Here is a 16,155-nt window from a genome sequence, read left to right on the forward strand (position 1 = left end):
ACTGGACAGTTGCTTCTTGCATTTTACAAACTTAAACCACTCCCTTTGCATTTGGGTAGTTGTTAGCTGAACACTTCTTGCATGTATCTATAAAACCTGATTATAAAACATTTTACTTCTTTCAAGTGCTTTAAACCTGAGCAATTTCATAGTATTACCAAGTCACAAGTATGGATTTTCCCAGCTCAGAGACTGCCAGTGAATGAACTTGGGAATAGGCTGCAAAGGAAGTAGTGTTAGGCTTGGGATGATGGGCAATCCTGGCTCTCAGTTGTAAGAGTTCAGCTTCCACTGAACGCTGCATGGTTCTCACGAGCACAGCAATCTTAACAACTCATAAATACCCTGAAGAAAAGAAATACTAGTTATCTAATTCATAGATTAGGAACTGAAGACCAGGACTAAAGTAACGCGTTCAATATCGCAAGCAGAAGTTAACTCTGTATTTCTAGTCCCTGGCTAACAATCTAAGTAGTAGACACCCCCTTAGCTCCACTCTCCCTCATACAGAGAGAAAAATAAATCAGCTCTCAGATAACTGAGTATCTCAGATCTGATGTAGAATATGATAGCAGTAAGATTAACACACACAATTTTACCATTCCAGAAGCTGACAGCCCATTCCTTACCCAGCTGGCAGGAGACATGAACTGGGAAAAAGGATTTTCTTTGCAATTTTCTTGCGTTGAGAATTGTTCCTGAGTAATAAGAGCTACTCTGTTCTCTCTACAGAAATCTCAGCCTGTTAAATTGCTCTTGTGACGGCTGAATCCACATTTCAGTGACAACAGTGGGAAGCGCTGCAGGCAGGGCAATGCCCCTGAGAGGAGAACATTTCTCAGTTCATGGGATGATGAAACACATGTGAACTCTCCGTGCTCCAGCCAGCTTCTGGGAAACAATTTCTCTGTGCCTCAGTCTGATGTTGCACTGTCTCAGTACTGCTTACTTCTCCCTTTGGGAAGAAATCACTGCTGTCTCAAAAAAGATGAAGAAAAAATTACTTCAGTGGAGCAGATAAATTGGCAAGTAAAGTAGCAGTCAGTAGCCCTAAAACTTTAGAGGAGCATCGCTGAAACGTACCTCAACATCTGACAGTTTGAATTGTGCCCTTCAGGTTTTAAAGCCACAGAAACTTTGGTACACACCCATGTGGAACAGTTTATGTTGCTCAAGCACCACTTTCAATTTTGGCTAATAAAGAAATAAAAATGCAAACCAGCTCCATGACAACCAGCATATAAGTGAGCGAACTGCCCAACTGTGCCTTAATAAAGTTCCTTCCTCTCCTCTCACTGCATGTTGAAGGTCACTTGTTTTAGATAAGCACATGAAGTCATGAAAAGGATGATTAATTTAAAAGCTTGATAACTTTTTTTCCCTTTTTTTGGAACGTCGGTGAGGACTGAGAGCCAGATTAACAAACTAACCGAGAAAGGAAAAAGTGTTCATCCTGGCCACAATGAAAATGTCTAAAACTTCCCCCCCCCCTCCCCTCCCACGGTTCTCCCAGTGACGCCTCCCCTGAGCCAGCGTTACCTAACTTTCACACAAACACGCAGTTTTCAAACAGCTCTGGCTTTCTGTCTGATCACATCTCTGTTTAGGGGAGCACAGGCAAAGAGCTACTACTGAGGGGTTCTGCAGCAACTCTACAAGGTAATCAACTTGTTGGATTTTTACTTTTAGTTTGTAATGCCTAACTAGTGGTTAAGTAGATGGACCAAAAAAATCTTCCTGGCAAACTGTTTGGCTGGAATTTGTAGTAGGAGAAAAGTCTCAATACAAACTCAAAAATAGACTAAACAACACTTTGGCTTGCTTGCTTCCTGCAGGGAAAAAGGCAGTTTTAAAGATCAAGATGTAGTGTAAAATATAAAATCACTAGTATTTCTTTTAATCATGGCTGTCAGTCGTATGTGTTTAAACATGCGTATGCATTCTGATTTAGTTTCAATTCATCACATTAGACAGATTTAGAAAGCAGCAGTCCACGGGGACCATGCTCCAGCTGTTTTGCTCAGCACTGCCACAGGCTGAGTGCCTTTCTGTCCAGCCATACTGCTGCAAAAAGCTATTAATTCTTTGTAGCTTCTTGTACCTTCTGCAGGTCAAGATGCTTCTGCTTCTTTCTGTGGTCACTGGGCTTGCCCTGTCTGCCTCTGGTGTCATGATGGACAAAGAAACTGATCCAAGACAAGAGTCATTTCATGATATACAGAAAAAAGTGAACGACCTCTGGCAGAATTTGCTCTATCCGGTAATGCCTGGTAATGAGACTGATGGGATGATTTACACTACTTGTGAAATGAAGCCTAGCTCCAAAATAGATGCTGACAAGCCACAAGTGACTGGACAAGTCCTATTCAGGCAGTATTACTCATACGGAAGATTAGAAGCCATTTTTTACTTGGATGGGTTTCCGCTGGATAATGATCAATCTGGTAGAGCTATACACATCCACGAGCTTGGGGATCTCAGTAACGGTTGTGACTCTACAGGAGGACACTATAACCCTTTCAGCGTGAATCACCCCCGTCACCCAGGGGATTTTGGCAACTTTTTTCCTAAAGATGGCAAAATCAGAAAATACAAAACAAATCTCTTTGCCACTATGTTTGGTCCATATTCCATCATGGGCAGATCCATTGTGATCCATGAGCAGGAAGACGACATGGGCAAGGGCAACAATAAGGCCAGTTTGGAAAATGGAAATGCTGGGAAACGTCTGGCTTGCTGCGTGATTGGGATATGCAACAAGAACTTGTGGGAAGAGAAACTGTCTGAGGTTACGGACAAGAAGAAGAGAGGGCTCAGTAAGCGAACATAGAACCAGGCTTAAGTGAAGACCAACAAGCCAGCTACAGCCTGGGCAGCACTAAGTACCTTAGGCTGCACCATTGGCCACTAAGATATATGGCTAAAGGATTCCCATTTCTCTTTGCTTGCTCCTCTAAGAAATGCATATCACTTTGTAGAGCCTCCTTTCTGTAAGCCCATCAATAAAACCAGCATCAACTCAATGTTGTGATGTATTTTCTGGAAGAGGAAAGATTCCCTTTTAGGCAGTTTGGGAGCTGAATGTATATAAGAGTACTAACGGATATGGCTGATAGTCTGTAAAGAGTCTGTGCACTGTAAGAGGCTCTTAAGGGATCATAAGTTAGACACCAAAGGAAAAAAAAGTTAATATGAGTAAGTAAGAAATTGCCTCTCATTAGATGCTATTCTGTATTTAGCTGCAAATCTGAAAGGCAAAAAGATCTCTATGCTTTCAACAGTGTTCGGTGTTGTGTTGCAAGACCTGGATAACAGACTTCCCCTAAAAATAAGGGAAAGTACAGACATTTCTGTTTTAAACTTTAGATCCATTACGCTATTCTACTTCTGTTTTCAGGTTTTATTCTCAAACATGTACAAGCTTCTTAACTATTTTTAATTGTCCACATGGCTATAGCTAAGACACACTGTTTACATCTGAAACCAGACTTAAAAGAAATATTCCAGTTTACCGTCACTCCCCAGCAAAAATTCCTTAAAGTTTGTGCCTGTTAGTAACTAAGTTGTATATAAAAGCTTTAATGCTGCTTAGACAATGATGATAAAGTTAGCAGATCAGAGATAAATGTTATTTTCAAAGCCAAAAAATGCTGAGTGTGTTTCTTCATACAAAAATGTAGGAAGTAAATCAGTCAATTTAGACTGGGAGAAGTGACAGTGAAAATATTTAAATCAGATAACTTTCAGACTTAAAACTCTCACTCAATAAAGATTACTTTTTTAATTTAACACAACTCACTGAAAATACTAAAACACTACCTCATGACTATCATTCATCTGATACTGAGAAAAGGAAACAAGCAGGTAGCACAAGCGTATCAGGAAATGTTTTTATTAAAGATGACAAAATGTATTAATATAGTTTAACCATGTTGTGCAGTTAATCCAGGCAGCAACAAAAGAGAGGTTTGCAAATAAATTAAACTGCATAATTCCTAAAGTAAAACTACAAAACAGAAGCTGGTAAACAAATTCATATCTTTTAGAAATGTAGCAGACTTTCAACTTAATCTCAGTTAAGATTTTGATATACATTCCTGAGCTCATACGGATTAAAGAAATCCCACTGTCTTTATTATACAAATTCCCATATGCTTAAAAATAGTCTCACTTAGAAAAGAAGCAGCATTCTAAAAGATGCTTCTTAATCTGTCATTTTCACACACTCACTTTACAAATTCAGTGAACATTGTTTTTCAAATAACCACAACATTGTACTTTCAAATGAAATCCTTCTCATGGACAATGCATGAATTCACTTTTAGGTGAGACAATCTCCTTAAAATCAGTTTGCGAAACGCATCTTCTCCATACCCCTGCCACAACATTCCCTTCTCAATTTGCTTCCCCAAAGCCCAACACCAAAAAGGTTTATATGTCTGGATGCGATTTCTGCATTTCTGAAGTCTTGGAAAAGGGAATACAAGTCTGGAAAAAACCAAACTAACCAACCCAACCACCACCAGCACCACCCCCCACCCCCAACCTAAAGTAGCACTGATTCCACAACAAGACACTAACTACTTTATGGGGGAAAAAAAAAAAAAAATCATTGCTCTAATAGCACAACAATATCAATTAAAGCAATATCCAAAAAAGATACTGACAAGAATATTCAGTTAGTTACCACATAGTGCAGCAAAGATGTCTTACTTTTACAAGTCTCCTGGCTTTGAAGTCTTGTGTTCCTGGGAGAAGGCTAAAAATGTAGCTAGAATAAACATTCACCAGGGCAGAAAGGAGAGGGACAGTATTGCAGCAGTGATATAGCATTAAAAATGAGGTTTCCAGAGATCTAGATATCTCACTGGAATTTAATGATTGCAAAGATATAAAAATGGCATCTAAGAGGGAGAATGGTGCAAGGATAATAACCAAGATGTCCTAATTGCTGGGTTGTACATCACTGTTTTCTCACAGAAAAAACATACTAAAAAGAATCAATGAATGAGGCACTGAAAAGCTGTTGGTCCAGCACCGCTTCTACCTGCTCAAATTTTTGCACCAAGGTCTTCATTAATTAATAGCATTAACTGGCTGTTAAGGGACCAGGAGAAAAATGCTAACTCACACAACAGTGGGTCGGGAAAGGCCCAAGACAGGGAAACAGCATAACACCGTCAACATTTCTGAGCTCAGCTATGTGAAATCCTGACCTTCTTATTCGCTTGCCTCAGTTCTGACTGCACTGATATTTAGCTCTGCGCAGGATTAGTCTGTGAAAGATGGAAAAGAATACATCTTGAATAAAATGCTACCTCATGTGACATTCAAGCATTAAAGGAAAAAATCCTGCCACATTCTCCTGGAGATTTCAGTTTCTGCATCTATTTCTCTTCCGACTTGTCAGTACTGTCAGTTTAAATGAGTCAATAATGCAGTCAGTTACAATTAATGGGCACTGCATAACAATCTTTCAAATACTTAAACTCCTCTTGGTTTTTCAGGTGATGAGGAACTTAATGGTGATCAGGATAATGAAAGAAAAACTTTTTATTGCTTCATGTCCCTAATACGTTTAAATATATAGATGGTTTTTGTTCCTAAGAGCTGCTGCTTATTATCAGTGAAATGCTGCAATGTCAAATTACCTTTAAAGAGAAAGGAAACATATTTGAGGAGCACTGTGAGTATGGCTTTATTGGATGCAGACAGACACTGAAAGGGTTACAGGAATGCACCTGCTAGGGAAAACACATGAGAACAGACAAGCCACATTTTTCACCTTCCCACTATCATTCCTTATATTTATATGTAATAATTTACATACAGCCTTTCTTCTGCTGAATACAAACTGTTCATGGACTCTGACACCTTGATTATTGCAGCACCTGCTAGCTCATCTTCCATCTACAGAAGAGTTTGTCAGTATTGCTAATATAAACTCTGTTTATTCAGTAGCTGACAAGTGGGCCGTAAAAATTTGCAGCTGGCAGTTATTTGTCAAAGGAGGACTCAATCTGGGAGGGATTTTCCTTTTTATTATTAGTATTTTATTAAATTTGGGTTGATTCTCTCTGATTGGTTTCAAGTTCTAAGAGTGAGAAATGAACATTTACAGACAATTAGGTCCCAAGCCAGCAGAAAAATTGCCTTGACGGCTGCTGGCCCATAGAAGCTCCACAGCTGCAGAGACTATTCCTTATGCTACAAACAGGAGAGGAAGGACGTGCCTCCCCTTCTCCAACAGCTGCTAACTTCAACGTTAAGTATTCCCTTGTTGCTGCCTTCCTAGGAGCAGAGTGGCACAGCTCCAGCATCAGGAGCGAGCTAGGGAATGACACAGCAGCCTACAGTTATTATAGGGAAGTTTTCCTATAACTAAACATCAACAAGGGAAGAAGTTTAAGAAAGCGGCAACAATGCAAATAAACCTTCTACCACACCATAGACTGGTGAAACGAGGAGGAAAGGAAGACTTATCCTTAATTCCCAAACATAAGAAAATAAAAAAAGACACAGATTCCTTTAAAAGGGAGGGCATAGATGGAGTAGGCTGAAATCTACCACCCGTTACTCAGCCTGAAGGCTGTTCTGGCTCCTGTAAGTTGAGGACTAAAACTCCAGTAACTGAGAGAGCCAAGTAGGTGGACAGCACATCACAGGTTCTCCTCTTGCTGTTCTCCTTGCTTTGGAACAGCATTGCCGTTTCTCACAGAAGGACTTTTGGCTTCTCTGATGATGTTTCCTTCAGAGCTTCCTTAAATTGGATTCTCAGTATCTGGTGAAATAACTCCCTGCATTTTCATGAGATGAGCTGGGAGAGGGAAGGAAAAATTTTGTACAGTTGAGAAGATATCAAGGTTTGTAATTAGAGAACTACATACATGCAGGGATGGTTTTCAGAAACGTCCTATAAGGGAATAGTGATTTTATTCTAAAGATGTATTTACAGTCACCATATGTAAAGAGACATGGAATCCAGTCTGAGAAACAAGCAAAAGCTTGCAGCCTTAAGATGTGTCTGAATTTATAACTCCAAATTTTTCATCCTTGGAAGACACTTCTAACCATTAAAATACAGTCCAGCACTAGGACCACACATGTTACAGAAGCCTAGTGATAACATGATCAGCCGCTATTGTTGGTCTCTTTGCTACACTAATATAAATTACATCAATCTATGTAGAAACTTCAAATCATTACAAAAAACCAACATGATTAAATCTTATCACTGATTCTTTCCCTTAGGTAATTTATGTTTTTGGTACACTGTAGCCAAAACTAACAGAAAAACACCTTTGTTAGAAATATATTAACAGTTCAAGGTAAAAATCAACCCTATGGCACACTGTTTCACTGATCATACTCACAGAAGCACAGACACTGCTAAAGGATTACAGTGAGATGCTCGAGGGCCTGGATTTCATACCTCAAGCCAAACTGTTATCCAAATATTCACAGTTTTCAGCAAGACTGGATGGTTTCTTGTTTACAGATTCAGGGGGCTCCTCAAAGCTGTTATTTGTGGGTGCAGTTGTAACACTGAGCTCTCCATGCCTTCCAGGGTCCTCGGTACGCACCACATCCACGGTGCTGTTATTTTGACCCCCTCTTTCATTTGGAATTTCACAGTCGCTCTCTGAGGTTTCGTCATTGTCTTTCAGGGCCTCAGTTTCAGCTGTTTGTTCATTCTCTGAGTTGGAGGGATCTGTGGGGTCAGATGGGTCAGGGCTGGAAAGTGGGAACTCTCCCTCAGATGAACCATTAAGCTCTGCTCCAACCACGGTGTTCCGCTCCCCTGCGGAAGCGTCTGCTCTTTTCCCTTCCAGTTCTGCAACTGCCTGCTCTGTCAGTTTAATTATCTGACTTCCAAGCTTGTTTATTTCTTCTTCCTTGGAAGGTAGCTGGGGTAATGAAGGATAAAAATGTTTATTTTGGTTTCTGTTATTTAAGTTTGTTCCCTCTGGAGCCAGGGACTCACTTGCAACAGCACAAGTTTCATCGCGTTCTCCCTTCTGTTCTGCTGAAAGAGAAATGGAACAGAGATGCTCTGGTCAGTCGCAGGTATTTATTATATATCTGACCTGAAGACCATCACCACCAGTGCCAGACTACAGACATATCTACCCCAGTAAGAGTGATTCCCTATCCCATCCCAGACCCATTCTTAGATGATAAGCAATCAACACTAAGTTTCTTGCTGGATCTGGCCCTGTTTTGGAGCCTGTCTTTCCCTAACACCAACAGCTCTAAAAGAGTCATAGTCAATACCATACTGTAGAACAGCAGGGTCAGGCAAACTTTTTCTAAGCAATATCAACTCTAGACAGGGCACTCAGCTACAGAAATTTTTGGCACAGCTTAATGTAAATCCCCACAGCTCTGCCACCTTCAGGGGTTAACATAAGCTCCATTGATTTGGAGCTTTTCACAGGCTTTCGTCCAATAATGAAGCTTCATTATTGGTCCTACAACATTTCTGCTAACATAAAAGATTATTCTAATTCGGGTAGCAGCATAAAACAAAGCAGGACTGGAAGAATTTAAAATATACCATTATACCAAAAGGCAAACACTGAACAAAGTGTCAGAATAGAGAAAACAGCAATGTGTAAACAAACAGCTTTGTGAAAGAGAGAGAATTTGTCCTCATCTTAGTTAAGCACGAAAAGCCTCACTGAAAATAAACTTGTGGAGTCAAGGAAGAAAAATTAGGAAATGCCAGAAGTACGGTTGCATCGACAGCTTAACATGACTCTCATCACGCAGATGCATTACCTTTTAGTATACGAGCATTTACTCTATTTTTCCCCACAGGAATCCTGCCTCGTGCAATGCAGGGAGAGCCTGGCTGCAGGGAGGGACCCGAGCTACACAACACAGGAGCCCACTGTCTCTATCAGACCCTCCTCGTTTATAATTTGGGAGCTGCCGAATGAGTGAGACACGGGTTAGCATGAAGGGAACAGGCACTCTTCCTACCGTTAAGAAAGCTAGGAATGCTACTCTGAAGAGCTGGAATTTAAGTCTGTGGAAGAGGCAGGGATAAATTAACTTTCAAAAGGTGATCACCCACTGGATCTAATCCTCATTACCTGAGCGCTCAGCTGGAAACCTAGGAGCTTGATTTGCAGTACTGCTCTGCTCATGTTGTATATCTAAACACACATACTCCAAGTGCTCCAAAAAAAGCCAACACTTACGTACCTCAAATTGACACTCGAAATTAGCAGGGACACTACCTTATTCTTTGCGTGCCTCAGTTTCCTCCCTCCACAGTGGGATAACATCATCCCACCACCTTGCTGAAATTTTCTGAAGATAAATTGTTTCAAAGCACTACATCACCAGAGAAAAGTTCATAGAAAAAAGGTACTTTTGTCTTCAGGGAATGCTTGAAATAGCACACAGGTAATACAACAGGAACAATGCATTCAACAATGAAGAGGAAAAAAAACAGAATAGCTGTTCATTAGTAGTGTGACGCTAAAGTACAATCTATCCTGCGACACTATCCATCCTATGGATTGGATAAAGTGAGATTTGGTGGCACAGGAGTCTTTAATTTATATGATTGTACCATGTCATTATGCATTTTCACACAGGAACTGCACAGTATATCCTACAGACTTCGACCACCCAGCTTAACTGAAACAATGATAACAAGTACGGACTAAAACAGGCCTTGATGAGACCAGGGTAAGCAGATAGATTAGATAAAAAAAAGCCTGAAAAGCCCTCTGATTACCTGTGGATCTAGCTAGAGCAACATTTGATGTATTATAGAAAGTTCTGATATAGAATGCATGTTAGTGCAAAAGCTAAAAACATTTCCTGGGCCAAAGAGGCACCAAGTATCGATGGTACTATTTAAAGGACCATAGCTGACCGACATAATACCAGGCCTAGCATTTAAAGATATGCATGAATTTCATGGCTATTCTGCTTATCAACTGTTTTCACTCAACTGATCATTCAACTAATAGGAAAATAAAAGTGGTTTTGTTTTTATTTCTGGAATACTTTTAAACCAAGGGCATACTTGCTTGGTAAACAAAGGCAGATGAACACATTCCTATGTTCTTCCCAGCTGCCAAGCTCCCCCAGATTTTGGAGGTACACTGTATAGATGAAAAATTGCAATATGCACCAAGCTCCTAGAATTCAACAGCAGACAGTCATTCTCTATGCAGAGGTGACTCAGTGTATCATGACTCAGTTTTGCTCCCATATAGCTGCTGAATGCGGAGGAGCTGTGTGACTCCAAGCACAGGAACATGCCCTACAGATGAAAACACACTGCTTCCTTTCCAGGCTTCAAAGGGAAGATGGCAGCCCCAACTGCCATTGCTCCACCTACTGCTATAAGCTATGGTGTCCCCTGCACAGCTGGTAGTATATATGTGCTCATCTATGTCTCTGAAAAGTTGGCCCAGTTTATTTAAACTGTCACAGAGGTGAATTTTGTCTGAGTTCTCACTGCATGTTATCAGGTACACTGGGCCACATGCAAAGAGAAAAACCAAGCTGGTTTTTCAGGCAGAACAGTAATTTCTTAACCTACTCCAGTTTAATGACAGGATTTCTCTGACTGATCTTGGCTCTGTTAAGGTTATGGGATGCAAAAGAGGAAAGAGGGTGACAACCTACTGGGAGCTGATTCTTCCCATGACTGCCACAGGCCTAATTCTTGTCTGCCTTCTCCTCTCCAAGGCTGTTTTCTTCTACTCTTCTCTTCCCCTGCCTAGCTCTTTGTTCCTACCCCATATCCCTTTATTTATCCAGTTCCTACACTCACTCTGTCCATTTCCAATCCACCTTTCAATCTTCTTTATCACACCTTGTTTTCACTGTCAGCATTTTGATTCTTTACTCCTATGCTCTGACCTCTGCTCGGTCAGATGCAGGTCGCCCCTCACTCAGACTTCCTTCAATCCCCATCTACCCTAGTCTTCCAATCACTTCAGAGTCCTGACCTCAGCCTTTCTTTCCTCTCTGCTCCAGGTTTTGTTCCCTCTAGGTTTATATTATCTTGAAGGAATCATGCATGCAGAGTTTTACCAGTGTTGGTGGCACAAAACAAGCTCAACAGAATCATTGGTTTGTTTTTTGTTGTTTTTAGCAGATGAGATTTGAAAGTGAATGGTTTAGAATGGGGTAGAAGCTCCAGCCTGTTTTCTCAGGGTGGAAACCTTTTCCCCAGATTTCAAATTCCTTTCAATTATAGATATACTAAATGCTTGCATGTTAAAATAAAAAAAAAAACAACAAAAACCCACATGGTCATCAGAATTTAACACAAAAAAGTGATTTGGCTGACATTAAAAAAATCAGCTGAAGTAGAAAACACAGCATGGAAAGCTTCAGCCCAGAGCTAAAGTTTGGCACTGTTACAAAGCAACAGAAACAGGGTCTGATGAGATTTGACAAGCAGCTTTAATCAAAACTGTAATACCAACCTCACCTAGGACAAATATGTAAAGGAAAGAGCATAATGCCACCAAGTAAATACTTTCAGTAACTGCAGATTTAATTAAAAATCAATGATTAAGCAGGCAAAAAATGAATATTTATGAGTTATTACTCATTGGAGAACTATTCACTAAAGTTTCACTTCTTATTTTTAGCAAAAATATCAGCTGATCAAGATTATAAAAAATTGTCAGTCTGGCTGTCAAGTTTTATCAGATGATGACATGGATAATAAAGTCAAAATTAAGCCATAATCTATTTACTTTCAGGACTAACAAATAAATTGTTTATGATGCTTCATGGTTAGCTGAGTAAGATCTGGGCATCCCAAAACGTTATGCCCATTAAAGAGCTTATCCAACCGCCAATAGGCAAGCATAATAATCCATCTCCCATCCATTATGAAAACTAAGGGGGGGGAAAAAAAAAAAAATCAAGGTTATCAGCAAAACACTATCTTCTGCTACTGTCAAATAAAGTTAAGCTTGACTTTGGAGAGATGTTAAAGCTTGCTATTGGGGAAGGATTTTTAACAAAACACACGCAAGACTGTAAAAAAAGGAGTCAATTTCTTTGGGAAAATGAGTCAGGTATGTCAATTTACTGGGTGCAATCAGGAAGCCTTTCATCTAGATATCAGCTATAATGCAGGAAAGTGCTAAGCCAGTTCCACAGACTGCTTTCCTACTGTGCATTTTAACTGAGGGAAGAAGAGCAGGAGGCAGTTAAGTGTAACATAGATGGCATGAATAACTTCTCACAGTATCAAGTTATATGGCAGGAAAATTCTTTGAGGTGTAAGACCTGATCCCTAGCCCTTGTGCAATCTATTCAACAGTCATTTTTCAGCTGTTTCTTTGCTATTTGTACTGGGACCATCTATCCATTTTACTTGTGGATGATTTATTCAATCTCTGTGACCACTGAAACTTTGCCTTCTACTACCCCAGCATGAAAATTTATTACTTTTTATTTGGAAATAAATGACTGCTCAGCTCTCATCATGTTCTTTACAATACAGGTGCTCACCTTGTACTTCAGTTTTCTGTGGCTTATCAGTAAACGCTAACAATGGTGACCTGGACCGCTGTATAACAGGCAACGTGGGGTCACTGAATGTTATGGTATCCTTTCCACCTGAAACAACCAAAGTGTTAGAACCATTAATTCACCAATTACATCCATTCTGCACTAATGATATTCAAATATATCCTACTGTTTTTTTGCAATGTTATTGAAAAGTGCAGAACAGGAAAAGCATCTCAAATGATCCTTCTACAGCATGGAAAAAAAAAAAAGCTCTGTTCTGGAGCTGGAATATGCATGTCAAATACAGAAAAGGTGTATGTTTTTACCCACAATACGGAGTAAAGGACAGATTTTGAAAGAAGACCAGCTGCTGTATGCAGCTAATTGTATTAGCAATTTGCATTCAATTCAGAATATTAATAATCAGATCATACCAAAAGTTTTACAAAGAGTAATGGATCATTTGCATGTTATTACCAGCAAGTGTTCAGCACTGCCTCTTTACTCTCTATTACTCTGCCTTGATGACGAACCTGCTCGTATCACATACGTAGTTTTACACTACATACACATATTATCCTACAATGCTCCCTTAAAAGAAATATTAAAAGCTTAGCATAACTAAGGACTGAGGGAGCAAACAAGTATACATTGCTGGGGAACAGGATGGATTTTAATCTGAAAATTCCAAAAACGTTTCAGAGGATTTTTGACTTAAACCAAATGGAAAAGGGTAATTTTCCAGCTCTTTCGCAGACAAGATAGTGCAAGAAACTCTCCAGCTGAGGACTGCTGTAGATGCTTAGTCTTTACATATTTTAGCAATACAGAAAGCAACACCTGCAGATCCTTTAGGAAGTCCTCCACTATTCAGGATGCTCATGTTTTTAGTGACTGACACTACCTTAAACCTAGAGGGGAAATGGCAGGAAATGTGCAAGATCAGCTAAGCCTGGTGTTTGTGTGGCCTCCAGAACAACTGCCAACCGATAAGTAATGGCTGGGGAGGCAGCAAGCTACTGCTCTATTTATCTCCATAAGAATGGACATTTATGTAACAACTACTTCTCCCCTCTAAATCTGTTTGTACGTTTCACCTTAAGGCAACATCTTAAATCTAATCACCCATCCAAGACAAAGACTTTCAAAAGAGCACCAGGTCAGGAGATACCCCGAATAAATCCAGCTCTGAGAAAGTTCTGGTACCTGCTAAGAAATAATGAAAGTCAAGCTGCTCCCATGGAGTCTAACTGGACTATTCCAATCTCTAACTACTTTTGAAAGCACCGGCTGCAAATACCTTGATCCCGAAGGTATTAACAATGGTTTTAGATCCTTAACATGCTGGGGTATATAATGCAGCAATATGAATGCAATTAATGCTTTTGAAACATGGATCTTGTCAAGCTTTGATCCCCCTGTCAAGTATGCATCAGAATTCTGCCTTCACCATAGCAAGTAATAAAAAATAATATTAACTAACAGCAAAGTGGAGAACGCCCCCAGTGTAAGGCAAAATTAATTAAAAAGGAAAAAAAAAAAAAAAGGCAAAACAAATCTGACGGCTATTTCAAAATGCAAAAGCCCCTAGACAAATGCACTTTCCTGTAACAGTGAAGGAATTTTGTGTTGGAAGAACTAAATCATACAGGGAGCTAGAGGTATGAAAACATCCAATAGATATTCACACACAGTCAAAAGTAGCCACATATCCAAAAAGGTATAAAAGAATCCAACAGTGTAAAATTCAAAAACATGCTGAATAAAAAAAAAAAATTGTGGGGGGGGAAGCTTTAACAGGAAAATAGAAAGCAGAGTCTTTTTCTTTCTTTTTTTTTTTTTTTTTTTTTTTAAATCAAAAAAAGTAAAGCCTGAGCTAAAGTCCCTGAAGATTGCAAGACAAGCTTCAAAACCAGAAACTTCTTGACTTCCAGCCAGCATTTACACAGTAAACACATTTACTTTCACATTTTTCTCTGAAAACCAACTTGGTTACAAAAAGTAAAGCTAAGCTCAGTATCCACACATCTAAGCAACAGATGTGGCCCACAGAGTCCGATGCATACTTATTTATTAACAGCGACTCACATCCATTCACGAAGAAAGGACGTGGGGGTATTGCTGCCCTATAGTCTGTGAATCATGATCTGAAGTTGGGTTACACACAGGGAATTTCAACTAGCTGCCATGTAAGCTCAGTTTCATAATTTACATAGCTTTGTGTTCCTCTATTTAATGAATTTTTCAGGGACTTCCGTGAAAAGTATACAGATCTCAAAATAAGCAAACAAATATGTTTTCAGTACTAGCAATTCTTAATTTTCTTCTCCAGGGTTGGGTATCCTCTTATACCTGCTGCTGCACCCTACACTGCTGTCACTGGCTATGCCCACAGCAGCTGCTGAGCCCATTAATTCTACCGTGTCTCTGCTCCACGCTGATTACTGCAGAGCAAGAGGCAGTGCTGAAACCTTCTTATCATCCCACAGAGAAAAAGGCTGAGTCATGATTGGCTCTTTTCTTGGGCTTTTTTCAGTGGAAATTTGAAATTTTCAGGAAATGATAAGCTTACCTGAATGTCTAGTGACATCAAACTGTGAGAGGAATAAAGGTGGTGTTTACTATGTACTACTACTGAATACACTTAGTATATTATGAATGCATATTTGAACCACAATGTACCTAAGGCAAAGCAAAGAATTAAATGCTTCTGCGAACATCACATTCTTTGCTTCCTTCTCAAGGCAAGTAGGCTCATAAGAAGAAAATCAGAGCCAAATCTATGGCCAAGCTTGCTTTCTTTTCAGCAATGAACCTCACAAGAAATTTGCTTAATTAAAGCCCATTTTCCAAACAGGGGAAGCTAAAGTTTGGGGTAGGTGGAACTTCTACAGAAAATGAATTACGCTACCAGTTTCACCATTTCAAAAGTTAAACATGCACTTCCTCTTGATTTAGCTTCCCCATAGTTCATTCATCAAAAAGCAGATGACAAATATGTTACCTAACAAAAAATTAGAGGCGGTCAAGCTCTTTCTTCAATAGGATAAAGTTTATTAACATCATTTATTAAAACCATTTGGAAAATATTAATATTATGGTGACAGCAGATGTTATAAATGTTATATGGACAATGATGCCTAAGTAGGAACATTAACTTCAGATTAAAAACCTGCAATTTATAACATGTGTTTATTTCAGTGCTAGATTGAACATCAGCTTTCATCTGCGTATTTTTTCCAATGACAAAAAGTTCAACTCATAACTAAACAATAATTTTTTCTCTCTGGATTTAAGACTGACTAGATGAGATACTCTCCATGCTCTGCCCCTCACCCGAGCCAACATTCAGCTGCAGAGTCCACCGTGGTAGTTCCCACGCTATTTGTTACGTGCTGCTGTTTTATGGAGCAGAAGCTTTCAGTGCTCTGAAAAGAAAACTGGCGACACACCAGGTGTTGCAAGACTCTTTCTGACCACCTTGGGACTAGAGTGCACTTGGAAACAAAAGTACACTCTCGATTTAAAAGGCAAGCAGCAAATCAACAAAGTTTGAGGCTCAACAGAACTCGCAATCCAGCGTAAAATTCCTTTACAACTATTTAAGATCATACTTTCTTACTATTTTCCTCAATTTAAAGGAACTGTCTT

General features: G+C 39.6%; 2 protein-coding genes across 7 annotated transcripts in view; one reads left to right on the forward strand and one right to left on the reverse strand.

The window, feature by feature from the left end:
- Positions 1-1,524: 1,524 nt before the first annotated feature.
- On the forward strand, positions 1,525-3,023 carry SOD3 (superoxide dismutase 3). 2 transcript variants are annotated; one of them, XM_074821372.1, is made up of 2 exons: positions 1,525-1,659; positions 2,111-3,023. In XM_074821372.1, exon 2 carries the CDS (start codon positions 2,117-2,119, stop codon positions 2,828-2,830), a length of 714 nt encoding a protein of 237 aa, XP_074677473.1. In that variant the 5' UTR covers positions 1,525-1,659; positions 2,111-2,116; the 3' UTR covers positions 2,831-3,023. The 2 variants fall into 2 exon arrangements, with proteins under 2 accessions (XP_074677473.1, XP_074677474.1); XM_074821373.1 differs by having other exon boundaries at positions 1,540-1,659; positions 2,092-3,023.
- Positions 3,024-3,876: 853 nt separating this feature from the next.
- Positions 3,877-16,155, reverse strand: part of CCDC149 (coiled-coil domain containing 149) — a 53,276-nt gene continuing 40,997 nt past the window's right edge. For 3 of the 5 annotated variants that reach the window (XM_074822267.1, XM_074822264.1, XM_074822269.1), the window contains 3 exons: positions 12,505-12,612; positions 7,433-8,026; positions 3,877-6,817 (listed from right to left, as the gene is read on the reverse strand). In XM_074822267.1, the coding sequence (XP_074678368.1) occupies positions 7,434-8,026; positions 12,505-12,612 (701 nt within the window). In that variant the 3' untranslated portion in view covers positions 3,877-6,817; position 7,433. The remainder of the gene's footprint in view (positions 6,818-7,432; positions 8,027-12,504; positions 12,613-16,155) is intronic. The other 2 variants (XM_074822268.1, XM_074822265.1) reach the window with 1 other exon arrangement.

Source organism: Strix aluco, chromosome 4 (assembly GCF_031877795.1).
Source record: "Strix aluco isolate bStrAlu1 chromosome 4, bStrAlu1.hap1, whole genome shotgun sequence".
Lineage (NCBI taxonomy): Eukaryota > Metazoa > Chordata > Aves > Strigiformes > Strigidae > Strix > Strix aluco.